The sequence below is a fragment of the Pristis pectinata genome, chromosome 1 (genome assembly GCF_009764475.1).
Source record: "Pristis pectinata isolate sPriPec2 chromosome 1, sPriPec2.1.pri, whole genome shotgun sequence".
Lineage (NCBI taxonomy): Eukaryota > Metazoa > Chordata > Chondrichthyes > Rhinopristiformes > Pristidae > Pristis > Pristis pectinata.
The window spans coordinates 142,800,571-142,816,899 of record NC_067405.1 but is presented as its reverse complement, the minus strand read 5'-3'; the positions used below and the strand labels follow the sequence as shown (position 1 = coordinate 142,816,899).

The window sequence follows — 16,329 nt, the reverse complement described above, 5'->3', positions numbered from 1 at the left end:
AGCATGGACGTAGTGGGCCAAAGGGCTTGTTTCTGTGCTGTACAACTCTATGGCTCTAAGAACAGGACTTCAACAGTTCAAGAAAGTTGGCTCACCATCACTTTCTCAAGAGGATTTTGGCAGCAAAATGTCCACATCCTGAATAGTGAATTAAAACAAAATTTAACTAAAAATATGATTTTTTTGATATAAGGCTTTAACTTCCTTAGTGTAAAATAAATAAATTTGTCACCTTTGGGTAAACTATAAAAGGGTGTTTAGGAACTACAGCAATATAATGTACAGTAACAGAGTACACTCATTTTGCCAGCCAGTGTTGTAACTTGAAAGGACAGAGAATGCAGCTGCTGAGATGAGCCCATTGCTTTCACAGTGGAAGTGTGAAGACAAATTATGCCAACCGTGCTTCATGTAGAACAACTGTACTTGGAAGAGCCCAGGAATTTTCTGTTTATCCATTGGCATTAACCTTGCACAAAAAGCTTGGCATGCAGTGCGTTTAACCTAAACAAATATTGAATGTTGGCATAAACCCACTGTTACAGAGATATCAGTGTGAGCTGCTGTGTGTGTGTGTAAAGATCAATTACATTTGAGCAAAAAGCAAATTGCTAGAAGAACTCAGTGGGTCAAGCAGCGTCTGTAGAGGCAAAGGGATGGTCGATGTTCGTGGTCGAGACCCTGCCGAAACGCCAACCATCCCTTTGCTCCACAGATGCTGCTCAACTCACTGAGTTCCTCCAGCAGTTTGTTTTTTGCTCCAGGTTCCAGCACCAGCAGTCTCTTGTGTCTCCGGTCAACAATGACATTGACTTAGATTTTACCAGTTTGTCCAAGGACAACCTCCTGCTGTGCACACCTGGGAATTGTAAATATGCAGAAGTGCTTTCTCTTCACCAAAATTTGTGTTTTTTTTTAAACACAGAGCATTTGCCTACTGGAAAATAAATTATTGCTCGGGTGTATAAACTTTTGAAACCTGCTATATATGACCTTTGTTTTCTTTCTTCCTACAGAGTATTGGGAAGGGCTCCTTGTGGTGTATAGATCCAGAATACAGACAAAACCTTATTCAGGCATTGAAAAAGACGCCCTATCATCCTTACTCTCATGTTTTTAACACGCCTCCCACTTCCCCAAGGGGATATCACAGGTAAGCATGTGAGTGTGGTATTGCATTTACTCAGGTGCTCATTTATGGGGGGGGGGGGTGAATCTGACATGCATTGCTTGAGGACTGGAGTGGGGGGGGGGGGGTGGGGATATGAAATATTTGCTCATGCCTATCATTGTGCAAGTAAGAAATCAGAAGTTGAAGCTCCCTGCAGTGATATCTGGTTTCAGCCAGCAGCTGTTTTGCAGCAGGGTGAGGGGAGAATGTACTGTCTTGTTACTGGGTTAAAGCACATTCCATCACATGCTTAGACCGTCAATCATCAAAGCAGAGATTTGAATGAACAGCTGGGCTTAGAAGGAGACTGCTGTACATCTGCCTTGCTAGGTGATTAGCGTTATGGTAACCATGGAAGCTGGAAGGTTGCTATGGCAACACATAGCTGAGACAGGTGCAGTTGCATCACGAGTTCTGTTTTGTTGCCTGGCAAATGGACAGGCCGTTAGCGTGTGGAAATACATGGTTGCCTTGACAACATTTTCTCCAAATGATTTCAACTGGCTCTCGGCCTTTTTTTGTTTAAGTATGTGTATGCTTTGTACCTGCTATTCACCCCCCCCCCACCCCCAAACCATTCCCTCCACCCCCGCCCCATCTTCGTAAATATCCACGGAAGCGTGCTTCATCTGAGATGACAACTTGAGGTCAGCTAGCTCTGGGAGATTAAAACAAAATGGGACTCAGTGAAGCGACAGAGTAATCTAGAGGAGGGAAAAATAGCTTGTAAAATCAGAGTCCCTGTGATGTATGTATAGTCAAACCCTTAGCATTAAACAGTAAAGGTCCTTGTAGTGTATTGCTTTTGACATTGGAGATTTTTTTATGTTTCTATAAAGCAGTGGAATTTTTAATCTTCTGAGCTATTTTCTCACACAAATCAGTCAACACATATTCCACAATAATGGAAAATTTTCAAATCTTTTGGAATACTAGGAGCTTCAATATAATGAAAATAAAATGTTCTACTGCAAACAGTTTCTCTCAGATCTAATGAGATAAATGGAATTTAATTCAGTTATGAAGTAGATTGGGTAGAAAGTAAGGGTGGGCAGGGGGAGAGAAGGAGCACTGTGGCAGAGGAGGGGCAGTTTTAAAAGCCTCCTCCTAAAGGACAACAAATAGTAAGTTATTTTGTTGCAACTGATCACACTTTTAAATATGGAATCTTGTCCATACAGTTGATTTAAAATCATGTTTCACTGTTGGAAGTGGCCTTTGTTTCTTCAATTCCAGCATGTTCATGGACATAAAACCAGATATATGTCAGTGATCTCTACAATCTGCTAAAGTTTATACCTTGAAAGGCTTGTTTACAGATCTGTAAGTTTGCACAAGTAAATATTGTTAATTTTCAGAGTAAACTTCTGTTCTCCAGATCAGGAAAGATAAGTTTATTGGATTATCAAGGCGCAGAGTTGACTCTTGTAGTGCCGTTAAGTTTGTATTATGCGTAATAAAATATCTTCCATGTACATACTTATAAATATGCTGCTAAAAATTAACAAAAAAAACAAAGGTTATTTGTTAAGTCTATTTGTCTAGTTGGTGTTGATAGTTTTAATTCTTTATTGTGTCTCAATTTAATGGCATGAACTGTAAGTATTTTAATTTTTTATCGCGGTACATAACTAATTGGATTAGCAATATTGTATGCTAAAAGAACCAACATTCTTACAAGTTCCCTCCTCTTCCTCATTACTTAATCATTTTACATACTTAGTCTTTAAGTTGATCAGTATGCTGTGGACATCAGTTACAAATGAAAATCATAATCAAACCAAAATTCATGGTTGCCAGCTATAGTTTTCAGTGCCATAATTACTGTATCTGCTGGTCTTGTTTGGATTAAAAAATCGTATTTGACAGTTTTAACTTCAGTTCTCAATTATTGCTTTAAAGTAATCCAATAGGCTGGATTAGTGCCAACATTTGTCTTTATTTTTAGTGCTTGGTCTCAGGCCATTCTCTTGCATTTTAAGAGAGTGGCAACAGAGACCAGATCCTCTCCTGCAGACTGTAGTGGAAGAGATGAGGGAAATTACACTTGTGGAATCATTGTCAGCTAACTAAAGAACATGGTGATTGTGGACAGTGGCCACTTTCTTCCACGTGTTGTTCCAAGTAAGGTTTAACTTGCGACACAGATAGACTGTAAGAAATAAATGTAAAACAAGAGGCCAGAAGGATGGAATGCTTCATGTAATAAACCATAGCTATGCAGTTGTAATTTTAATCATGGCTGTATAAACCTAGACTATTTTAATTAAAAATAAATCAATTTATATGATTTTGAGCAGTAAACTCTATTTTGGTTTCAACTTATTTTTCCATTGCTGGATATATATTCTAAAAACCTGGTTGTGAAGTATTCCCACAATTCTTGTTTAGTGTACTCAAGACATCTGACTGCATTTACTTTATTGAATAACAACATTCCCAAAGTGAATTGGGATAGAGAGTCTAATGTAGCAGAGTGAACAAAAGACAGTTTTGTGACTTCACCTCCATTGCAGGAGCATATAGGCCAATCTTTTCTACTTCTGCCTTTGTCAGCACACATTTTTCCATCTTTTGATGTTATTCATGGACTAGCAACTGCTGACGTAATAAAGCTCACCAGAGCCAAGTCTCCCAGCTCCTTGGCCTCTTTGCTGAGACGTAATTGCAGAGGCAACCCAATGAAGCTACTGAGAATGTGATCTTGGCTGCGGAGGTGATCCAGAGCTCTGAGAGAAGATGCAGTGAGAGAATATTATTGGCTGTGAGTGAAGGCAGAGAAAGGGTTAGGCATTTCTGGATTTGCTGTCAGATTACATAGTATTTTGGAGTTGATCTCAGTCCCCGCAGTTGACTATTTGCAGTACTGTAAAGTTCCTAGTGTGGCGACTCACCGTCTAGTCGGGCGAACCGGCTCGGCAGTCGGGTCGCGCGGCGTCGGAGCGATGAGGCCCAAGATGGCGGCGGGCCTCGTCTTTCCGAGCGACGGGGAGAACCCGCACGCGGGGAAGTCCTGATGACGTAGGACTTACGTCATTGCCGGTTGTTTTGGATGGGAACATTCTCCCTTAAAGGGCCCGCGCAAGGCGGGAAAAGAAACCAGTTCTGTTTGGCAATCCTCCGAGTAGAGTCTTGTTTTATTCCGCGGTAGCAACCGCTACACTAGTATGTAGTCGATGCTGAGTTTTATGTTCCACATGAGCCTCTTTTCAGCCCTCTTCATATAAACCTATCAGCAAATCCTTCCATTCCTTTCTCCTTCAGCAATTTAGTGGAAACAGTAGCAAAGTGGATATATTAATGGACTGGTATTCAGATGCTGAACTATTGATCTCAGTCCAAGTTCCACCACAATAGCTTGGGGAATTTAAAATTAAAGTAGTTAAAATCCAGAATAAAAGGCTTGTATCAATAATGGTGATCATGAAATTACTGGAATGCTGTTAAAATTAAACTGTCCTTCGTGAAGGAAACCTGTCATCCTTCAAGGCGTTGACTGCAAATCCATAACAATGTGGTCGGCTCTTAACTCCAATTAGAAATGGGCATTAAATACTGGCTTAGCCAGTGACACCAACATCCCATGAAATTGATAGTGATCTTCTGATGAGGGGTTCAACTGTTCCATGTGGTAGCATGTTTCATATTCTCCTTGCTCTCAACAAAAAGTTTCCCAAATTCCTTATTAGATTTTTTTTCCTCTTTGAGGGCTACCTCCTCTGATAATATAATCAGCTTCATAATCTATCAGTTCTAGTTTTTTCCCCCAGTTTAGAATGCAGCTTGTTCAATTCTGACTGATAGTTATACTCTTTCAGTTCATTGTAAACCTCTTTTGGATTTCCTCAATATTTTTGCACCTAGTAATAGAGACTAGAATCGTGCAAGTATTCCACATCCACACAATGCTCTGTATGTAGTCTAATGGAAGTTCTGTGCAGATTTAGCATAATTCCTCCGCCCCGTTTTTGAAGAGATGTTGCTCACAGTGATGCCAATTGATTACGCCCTTTGTCGGAGTGGGATCTATTTAAAAAGTTGGTGAAAATCTTTCTCTTTTCTATAGAGTAGGACCGTAAAATAACTCCCTCTGATTTTAATCCATCAGGATGTAATTTTTTTTGCTATCTTTTTAATTTGGATTGGTAGATTTTGACATTGATATTTTTCATAAACCATTGAATGTGGCTGTAAATTGGGATCATTGTCATGACAATTTATTAATCCACTGCAAGATTAATTCTTTGTGCTATTTTTAATATACCATGATCTTTTAAAAAATATTTTTGTGTTTTGAAATATGCTTCATTTCACTCTGCTACAGATTGTGCTTTTGCTGGATAGTGTATGGGGTTAGTAGTTTACTGTCAGGATTTATCCATTACATTCTTAGAAACAAATGAAACGGTATATACACTTGCAGCCTGGTTGGACTTGTCAAACTTCTGCCGCCTTTGTTGTTGGGAAACATTTGTCCCAAAGACAGCTCAGAGTTGTGAATTAAGATGGTAAACGCCTTCCTGCAGATTGATCTCGAGTGTTGGAGGCTGAGGGGAGACCTGATAGAAGTTTATAAAATCATGATAGGCATAGATAGGATAGACAGCCAGAATCTTTTTCCCAGGGTAGAAATGTCGAATGCGAGAGGGCATAGCTTTAAGGGGAGAGGGGGAAAGTCTAAAGGAGATGTGCGGGGTAAGTTTTTTACACAGTGAGTGGTAGGTTCCTGGAACGCACTGCCAGGGGTGGTAGTGGAGCAGATATGATAGTGGCGTTCAAGAGGCTTTTAGATAGATACATGAATATGCAAATAATCATGAATATGCAGAGAATCATATGCAGACAGAAGGGATTAGTTTAATTTGGCATCATGCTTAGCACAGACACCATAGGCTGAAGGACCTGTTCCTGTGCTGTACTGTTCTATGATACATAGTTCCATTGACCTTTAAAATCTTCTGTTTTCACTCCAAGTGCCAATTTATCAAAACAGTTTCTGAATTTCTTGTTGGGTGTTTGGTCTTTGCCTGGGACTGAAAATTTTTGTGATGGAATCTTGTTGTGATGGAATCTGTACCAAATCTTTGTGCTTGGGTCTTGTGCATTATTCATTTTTAGCTTAGACATCAGTCATTTCAGTTTAAATTGTTAACCAATTCCACTCCTTCCACTGATGTTGGAATATTAATGGTTACATCAATTTGTGATCAATCCATTTTTTGGCTCTTAGAGGATTCAAGTCAAAGTGGTCTGTTGTTTCATGGTGCAGTAAGATACAGCTTTATTAAGTTCTCAGAGAGCGGCTCCTCATTCATATCTGCAGAGATATCGATTGTAAAGGGAGAAATTAAAGTAGTGACGGAGCCTTGAGAGGACGATAAGGTTAGAAGTGGAAGAGTATTGAGAGAAACTGCTTGAGATCCACTTTTGCTTTGTTAGAGAGTCATAGAGAGGTAAGTGTGGAAATGGGTCTTTCACCCCACCAAGTCTGTACCAACCATCAAGCACCCATTTTTACACTAATCCTACCACTAATCCTATTTTATTCTCCCCAAATTTCTATCAGCTCCCACCCACTCTCCCAGCCTGAGATTCTACCGCTCATTGCCACATTAGGAGTAATTTACATGACCAGTTAATTTACCAATTTGCATATTTATGAGATGTGGGAGGAAACTGGAGTACCCAGAGGAATCCCATGTAGTCACATGGAGAATGTGCACACTCCACACAGACAGCACCAGAGACCAGGATTGAACCCAGGTTACTGGAGCTGTCGGGCGGCAGCTGTACTAGCTGTGCCACTGTGTCGCCAGATGTTAGTGAAGAAATTCTGCAGAAAATCCCACTATTTTACATAGGTCAATATTTGTTATGATTCCAGTACTTTTGACTCAAGATTGATTGCTGCTTGGAGTTTGTTTCCTAGTTCTGTATGCTTGATTAAGTTTGTAAAGTCACTGTAAAAAAAAATTGATTAATTGTGCCATTCCAAAAATATGAAATTAACTTTTCTGAAATTCTGTTATTCTGGGCAAAACAAAGAGATGTAAATACAGGGGCTCCCTGTGTTACAGATGACTTTACTTACAGAAATCCAACTTTACGCAAAATCTCCCGTACATTTTCAAAGCATTTTTCAAGCTGGTAATAATGAAATGTTTTGTGTTATTCATTAATGATTAGATACAGTACATATTCCATTAGTTTAATTATGAGTAATGTTAGGGTGATTAATTAATGAAATGAAAGAATTATAGCAAGTGTATGTAGAGTGATGTGATATGGGTAGATACAGAAAACAGACGTTTCTGACACGGAGAAGTCAGATTATGTACAGTTCTCGGGAATGAACCCCATACATAACCCAGGGACTGCCTATATACTACTAAAGTTGCAATGTGAAAGCTCTCATTATGGCTGAAGTAACACTGAAAATTTGGGGTGAAGTGCTAAGTTTGGAATAGAAGCTTGCTGCTTTCACTTACTATCTTTCAGTTACAGTTTATACTTTTCCCAGTAACCTCATCCCCATTTTTATTACCACCACTGAGAAATGGAAAGTTTATATTTGTTTTTCTTAGAACTGTCAATCAACAGTGTGAGAGTAACTAAGATCAGAGGCCCCAGCCTGACAGCAGCCTGCAGTCCCAGTAACTTGAGATTGAGTGATGGCTCTAATGCAACAAATTTCACTGAAATAAATTTCAATCATTTAAGAAGACTATTAATTAATTTTAAACCAAATATATTCAGGAGGTTAGAACTGGAGCTACTTAAATTGCATGCCATAGGGTAGTATTGTTTTCCAATGGAAATAATAAATCGGATCTGTCTATTTTTATCAATGTACTGTGTTGCTGGGAAATCAAATAAAGAAGCTACACACAAAATGCTGGAGAAACTCAGCAGGTCAGGCAGCATCTATGGAGGGAAATGAATAGTGGACATTTTGGTTGGAGACCCTTCATCAGGATTGGAAAGAAAGAGGGTAGAAGCCAGAATAAAAGGGCGGGGGAGGAGGAGGAGCACGAGCTGGCAGGTGATAGGTGAATTCAGGTTAGGGGGGAAGGTGGGTGGTGGATGAGGGGGAATGATGCGTGAAGCTGCGAGGTGATAGGTGGAAGAGGCAAAGGGCTAAAGAAGATGGAATCTGATAGGAGAGGACAGTAGACCATGGAATAAGGGGAAGGAGGTGGGGAAGCAGAGGGAGGAAGGTGTGGCTGATGGGCAGGTCGTGAGGGTAGGGGAGGGGAAAGAGAAGGGGTAATGGGGCCAGAGGGATAGGGGAAAACAAAGGTGTGGGGGGGAGGTGTGAAACAGGGGAGTGGTTGCTGGAAGTTAGAGAAATTGATGCTGATGCTGTCAGGTTGGAGACCACCAAGATGGAATATGAGGAGCTATATAGTCAGGAGCTCTCGCAAAATGAACCAACTTAAGCTTAAATAAGATAAGATCTCCTTATTAGTCACATGTATATCAAAACACACAGTGAAATACATCTTTTGCGTAGTGATTTGGGGGGGCAGCCCGCAAGTGTCGCCACGCTTCCGGCGCCAACATAGCATGCCCACAACTTCCTAACCTGTACGTCTTTAGAATGTGGGAGGAAACCGGAGCACCCGGAGGAAACCCATGCAGACACGGGGAGAACGTACAAACTCCTTACAGACAGTGGCCGGATTTGAACCCGGGTCGCTGGCGCTGAAAAGCGTTACGCTAACCACTATAAATGATAAGAAATGTAAGAAAATAACAAATGAGGTTTTGAAACAAACAGGACATTTGTTGGAACTTTCCCAGAGCCAATCTTATATAATGCAACTGCAATGGCACCATTAAATCTTTGATGTATATGTGAGATTATAACTTAGTTCTGCAAGTTGGAAAATGCTGACAGGGTTTTTTTCTGCAGTTTTCATGATTTGGTTTATTAAATGCTTGAAATGTTAATTTAACCTGTAGCTCTGTGGGACATCTCCATTCAGTTTGCAAGTGTGACCCTGAGATTCTAATTGCCTTTCACTTTAGATCTCTGTCCCACTCTTGGTCTAACATCTCAGCTCCTGCACTATACTAGTGAAGCTTAACTTGAGCTTAAAGCATTACAACCTTTTGGAATCAAAACTGGATTTAACAATTTCAAAATGATTCCGCTGTTCTCATTTACACCCCCTTTAGACCCATCTTTTATTTCTTTATTTTCCCATTACTTTTACCTTGCAATGTTGGTTATCTTTCTTCTCCTACCACTCACACCATCATACATTTTCCCTTTTATTATTTTTTCTCTCTTTGCAGCATTTTAAAGCTTCTTTACTGCGTGGGTTTCCTCCGGGTGCTCCGGTTTCCTCCTGCATTCCAAAGAAGTACAGGTTAGGAAGTTATGGGCATGCTATGTTGGCACCGGAAGCGTGGCAACACTTGCGGGCTGCCCCCCAAAATCACTATGCAAAAGATGTATTTCACTGTGTGTTACGATGTACGTGTGACTAATAAAGATCTTATCTTTTACCTATTTCTGATGCTGGGTGATCAGCCAGGAACACACACTTGTTTCTTCAGAGATGCTGCTTAGTCTGCTGAGCATTTTCTGTATTTTGTGTATTTGTGCTGTTTCCAGTACCCTACTTAAGTTTTGATATTATGGAAATTGCTTATCCCACATTATCAGGTCACCACAGCATTGTATGACTAGACAATGTTATGTTTTGGCAAGTCATTCGCACTTAAGTTCACAGGATCTCTGACCCTGTATTCTTCCTCTGACCCTGTATTCTTCCTCTGGGCCAGTTCAGGGAAATCTCTTGTCTTGCTTTCCACTAGCATTTGCAAATTGCCACAATTTCTGCAGTTTTATTTATCTTGTTCACAAGCAAAGCCATGGTTTTTATTTTAGGTTCATCTTGCATTTTAGATAGCACCAAGGCCATTCTCTTCAATGTTAAAACTTTTTGTCGGCAAAGTAAAATGTAATCACAAGCTTGTGTTTTTTTGGTAGCAGGGAATTCAATGCTTGGTGTACAGTCACCTATAATTTGAATTCCAGAAAGGACTGAATGCAAAAACAAGCTTCCTATTCTTTCATTTGTTCTTTAGCTTATTTTATAATGTGTTAGATAGAAAATTATCTTCTGTTGAATCCATTCAATGCATAATCTAGTCATGTATTCACAAAATCTAAAGATATGGTTCAGAAGTACATAAATTACTACAGTGTATTTAAGAAGATGAATAAATCAGAATCAGATTTATTATCACTGACGTTGTGAAATCTGCTGTTTTACAGCAGCAGTGCAGTGCAAGACATAAAGACATGAAAATTACTAAAAGTTACAAAAATAAATAAATAGTGCAAAAGAGGAAGAGGCAGTGTTCGTGGACCATTCAGAAATCTGATGGCGGAGGGGAAGAAGCTGTTCCTGAAACATTAAGTGTGGGTCTACAGGCTCCTGTACCTCCTCCCAGATGGTAGTAATTTGTGACGGAGTCTCCAACCTGAAACTTAACTCTGTTTCTCTTTTCTCGGATGCTGCCTAACCTACTGAGTGTTTCCAACATTTTGTCTTTTTCTAGATTTCCAGCATTGACAGTTCTTTTGATTTTCATTTTGAATTTCTGCTGTATTGTTTCTGTTCCCTCCTACCACTGTCTATGCCTAGATTGTTTCATGGTTAGAGCATGTGGGTTTCTTAACCTTTTTAGTGATTTTTTCCACCCTTTGCTTATACTTCCACTTGATTTATAGGCCAGATCTTCTACCAGCTGTTATTGCCACATTTGCCTTTTCTGAATTGGAAGTTGATTGGATCATCTGCCAATTTCCAATGCTGCCCCAGTCAATTTGCTTGGGGATCCTTCTGTGCAGCTGAGCTCTTCCTGGGGCTCGAAAGGCCAGCAGAATCTCCCCTGCATTTGTGATGGTCCTTGCAGCCAATGAACCCAGTAGCGATGACAGTGAGTTGCCACATCTGGATTGCTGAATGGTAGGAGGCGAATCTGTGTCTTGCAAATTTGTAGCCACCCAGCCCACTTTTCTTGCCAGCTCTCCTGAATCCAGCCTCTCCTCAGCTTCCTCCAACTGTTTCACAGTTGCAGCGAAATTGCAGCGAAATTTGGGACAAGGCCAGACATTCAGTTCGAGACCTTGTGCTGCACAGTGCCTCGACAATCAGCTGGAGGCCTCTCACCTGTTGGGAGATCTCACCTGGGAGGAAAAGTGCACTCATAACAGCATTTGACTTTTGAGCTTAAACAAATCATCAGTTATTTGAAGATCCAGCACATTTTTAGGTCCTGCATACTACTGATTGTGTGTATAGATCTTGGGGAAGGTATCCAAATATAAAACATATTTAAAAATAAGTTAATTAAAAATAGAAATTGAACCTTTATTCGTACTTAAAAGCCAGGCTGTGATGCTTGGAGGGAATAAAACAATGGATTATTTGATAAAACATTAATCCAAGATGTCTGCCCATTTATAGAGTGTGAAGCATCCTAGGGCATTATTCGTGGAAGACGAGAGACATTTTTATTCATGTCAAAGTGGTGGTGGATTTTTTCCACACATACTGATAAATCTCAGCCACTGATACAAAATCCAAGGTTTTGCCTATTTTATGTTTCAAACTAGAAATACTACAACAAATTATGTGCATGCATTATTCTGCAGTTAGAGGTTTGCGTCCACTTAAGGCTGCAAATTTGAATTAATAAGTTAATACTGGGTAAGTTAACATGTGGCTCATTTAAGAGATTTTGTTTCATTTCCTTTCCATTCAGGTCACCAGCACAAAATTACATTAGTGCAAATTTCTGAGGTCCATAAATATAACTATTTATTGTAATATAAATAAGGTGAATCTTGTACTATGAAGTCCTTCAAATATCATTACCAAAGTGGTATTGGTTCATATTGCAACTGCCACACTTAGTGCCTCATGTAAATTGGTTGAAACTTTGAACATTTTGCAGTCATAATTCGTTGTAAAATGGCAGCATCAAACTGCCATTCAATGTCTACCATTTACACAATCAAAAGAGACACTGGCATCATCTGCTGGCTGAGGAGAAAACAATTGGCTCTCATGTATGAACCTCAGCAGTTGCTTTGCTTTGAGAGCATATGTATTGAATTCCAAATGACCGGATGGTGCATATGATAATGAATTTTCATGCTTAAACATACACATCTCTAAATGCTTTTAAGTCATATTATTAAGCAGTTTTCTGTTGCCATCTGTAATTTTATAAGCAGTTTGTATAGATTGATCAGGCTCGTGAGATCAACTGTACATTTGTCCAGTATTGGTCTTTGTTTTAATCCAGTAATGGTTTGCTACCTAGAAGTTGAAAGCAATAATTGACTGGAGTGAATTATCAATAGCGTGACTCCACTAGGAATGTTTTTAAGTCTAGTAAAAGAATAGGACTGATGTAATTTGGGTAATGCACAAGTGATGCTATTGTTTCTCTATGGATGCAACCTTTTTATATTTGAGACTGAATATTGGTGGCCAGTGCTTCTCCGCCGTCGTCAGTATGGGACTGCACATTCCTAGTACTGTTCTTACCTATCTAGCTATAATCAAACAATCACATTGTAATGTAATGTATTCCCACACCTGCATCGTTCTCCCAGTGCTATCCTTGAAAATGCAGGAAACATTCATCAGGTCAAACAAAATCAGGTGAAGGAGAAATAGAATTAACTTTTCAAATCGAACACTCTTTGTTAGATCTATCCTTGATCCTCTCCTGTTTCATGAGCTCCTCAGTAAAATCATCTGAAAACATAATGTCAATTTATACGTGTGCTGATGATATCCAGCTTTATCCTGCCTCACTTAATTTCTCCACTGTCTTTAAATTGTCAAACTGTTTGTCCAACATTAAACTTGAAAGCAGAATTTTTTTCCATTTATATGTTGGGTAGCCATCATCCTCGGTCTCCATTAGGTTTGTTCCTTAGCTCTATGTACTGATTTCATTACTCTCCCTAGAATGGAACCAGAATGTTGGTCAACTTGATGTCGCATTCACTGCAAGTTGATTTTCAGATCTCATACCGGTGCCATCTCAAATACCTGTAAAGTTGCCCAAACTCAAACCTTGTCTCGGCTCACCTGTTGCTGAAGCCCTCATTCACACCTTTGTTATCCTCAGACTTGATGTCTCCAAGGCAGTCAGACTCGATGATCGAGAAATGTACTCCCTTCACACAGTGCCCTCTGCAAGCTAACCTTTAAAATTCTCATCCTCATTTTTCAGATCATTTCCACTATCAGTGTAATCTCTTCTTGCCCTAGAACTCATTCTGGGCTCCTGTGCATCCCCAAATTTAATTTCATCATTAATACTCATCATCAATTCCCTTCCCAAATATATGCCCTAATTTACCTCTCCTTCCTCCTTTAACCCAATCATTAAAACCTCGGTCTTATCTTTTAGCCAGCTGCCTGAAAATCTTCTGAAGTGGCTTGGCACCTCATTTTTGATTGCCAGCTGTCCTGTGAAATTTGTTATGTTTTAGCCAAGTTAAAGTAATGTTTTGCTGCTGCCAGTCATTAACCAGTGGCTCCACTGAGCGTGGACTCTGTCAATGCATAATTAGAAGACAAGGACAAGAATAGACTTGACTGTGATTTCTGCCATGATTAAAAGGCATTATGCTTTTTCCACATATCTCAAATTGGTAATCGAGTAATATACCAGAAGCTGCACGCAAATGCATGGAAATATGTCCATCAAGGAAAGAAAGAATGAACAGTTGATTTAAACTGAAAGGAACAAGTGCATGGGTGGTGTTGATTCTTCAATTCCAAATTCATTCAATTCCTGCATAGTTTAAATGATTCTGGTCAGTTTTTTGAAAAGGAAATTATTTGGAAAGCTCTTATGGTTCTCAATAGAGTACAAGATTGCTGACAATCTGGAAATGTAAAAGTTCAGGTTGAATTTTCTGATGACATTGTTGTTCAGTTCTGGTTGCTTCATTATAGAAAGGATGTGGAAGCTTTAGAGAGGGTGCAGAGGAGATTTTGCCTGGATTGGAGAGCATGGGAGGATGAGAGGTGACTTGATAGAGGTGTACAAGATGATGAGAGGCATAGATTGAGTGGACAGTCAGAGACTTTTTCCCAGGGCGACAATGGCTAACACGAGGGGACATAATTTTAAGGTGATTGGATGAAGGTATAAGGGGGATGTCAGGATAAGTTTTTTTACTCAGAGAGTGGTGGGTGTGTGAAATGCACTGCCTGCAGAGGGGGCAGATACATTAGGGACACTTAAGAGACTCTTAGGCAGCCACGTAAATGATAGAGAAATGGGGGGCTATGTGGGAGGGAAGAGTTAGATAGATCTTAGAGCAGGATAAAATATGGGCACAACATAATGGGCCAAAGGGCCTGTCCTGTGGCATAATGTTCTATGCTCTATGACACGTCTATGTAATATTTCCCCATCCCTAGAAGACATTGTACTTAACTAAAAGTCAAATCAACTTGGCTTGTACAAATTCTTTTTCTGGCAGAATTATAAGTAAAACATTTGATGCAGCATCTATTGTTGGTCTGCATGCAACAGGTGTAGAATTTTCATATGCATTTACTTCGGTAGAGTTACAAAATTCTCTGTTAAATGAAGTGCATCTTAATCAAGCTAAATGAATTGTAACCCACAGGAATATTCGGCCTACCGAGTCTACCGAGTCTAGCCATTCGGCCTACCGAGTCTGCTCCGCCATTCAATCATAGCTGAGTTTTTTCCCCTTTTCTCAACCCCATTCTCCTGCCTCCACTCCGTAACCCTTAACCCCCTTACCAATCAAGAACCTATCAATATCTGCCTTAATCCAATGACTTGGCCTCCACAGCTCTACATGGCAATGAATTCCACAGATTAACCACCCTCTGGCTGAAGAAATTCCTCCTCATCTCAGTTCTAAAGGGATGTCCCTTTATTCTGAGGCTATGCCCTCTGGTCCTAGACTCTCCTACGAATGGAAACATCCTCTCCACGTCCATTCTATCAACATCTTTCAGTATTCAGTAAGTTTCAATGAGATCCCTCCTCATCCTTCTGAACTCCATTGAGTTACAGGCCCAGAGCATCACATATGTTAAGCCTTTCATTTCTGGGATAATTCATATGAACCTTCTCTGGACCCTCTTCAGGGCCAGCACGTCTTTCCTTAGATACGAGGCCCAAAACTGCTCACAATATTCCAAATGTGGTCTGACCAATGCCTTATAAATCTTTTATATTCTAGTCCTCTCGAAGTGCATGCTAACATTGCATTTGCCTTCCTTACTACTAACACAGCCTGCATGTTAACTTTAAGGAAATCCTGAACTTGGACGCCCAAATTCCGTTGCACCTCTGATTTCTGAATTCTCTCCCTATTTAGAAAATAGTCTACACTTTTATTCTCCCCATCAAATTGCATAACCTTACACTTCCCTACACTGTATTTCATCTACCACTTCTTTGCCCACTCTCCTAACCTGTCCAAGTCTTTCTGCAGACTCCCTGCCTCCACAACACTACCTGTCCCTCCACCTGTCTTTGTATTGTCTGCAAACTTAGCTACAATGCCATCAGTTCCTTCATCCAGATCATTAATGTTCCAGATATTTTTTATTAATTTGATGTATTAGAATTGGCTGGATGGGTAAAAATATTAAACAGGCAATCATTCCAGAATGTGGGATAGTTAAACTATATAAAGAAAACTGTTGATTGCACTGTGTCCAATGAAAATATTTATAATTCCAAGTATGTTTTAATGTGGTGTCTTCCCCTAATAGTTCCCAGGCAGTCAGTAAATACCTTTACTTACAAAGTGAGCAGTTAAAGATATTTTAAGTACGCTTCACAAGGCTCTACCCTTCTGCAAAGCCCATTCCCTACGGTAGCACTGATAGAGGTTCGGTGTGGTTGATGCTTCCTACCACAGATAGAAGCCATTTTAAACAAACCAGCAGTTAATTGTCTAAGCTTTTGAAATGTGATCTATTAATGATATAAAACCTCATAATTAAATGAAGCAACTATTCACATGTATAAATGTAAAGACCATCCTTTTCACCACCCTCCATTTCTCAGTTAAATAACTGTCCGCATTATGGGCCAGTGGTGCGTTCCGGATAACT

At 39.9% G+C, this 16,329-nt stretch overlaps 1 protein-coding gene across 26 annotated transcripts in view; it reads left to right on the top strand.

Moving 5' to 3' along the window:
* The window catches only part of foxn3 (forkhead box N3), a 419,393-nt gene that overhangs the window by 273,236 nt on the left and 129,828 nt on the right, over window positions 1–16,329 (top strand). For all 26 annotated transcript variants that reach the window (XM_052012160.1, XM_052012316.1, XM_052012176.1 and 23 more), the window contains one exon: window positions 1,017–1,153. In XM_052012160.1, the coding sequence (XP_051868120.1) occupies window positions 1,017–1,153 (137 nt within the window). The remainder of the gene's footprint in view (window positions 1–1,016; window positions 1,154–16,329) is intronic.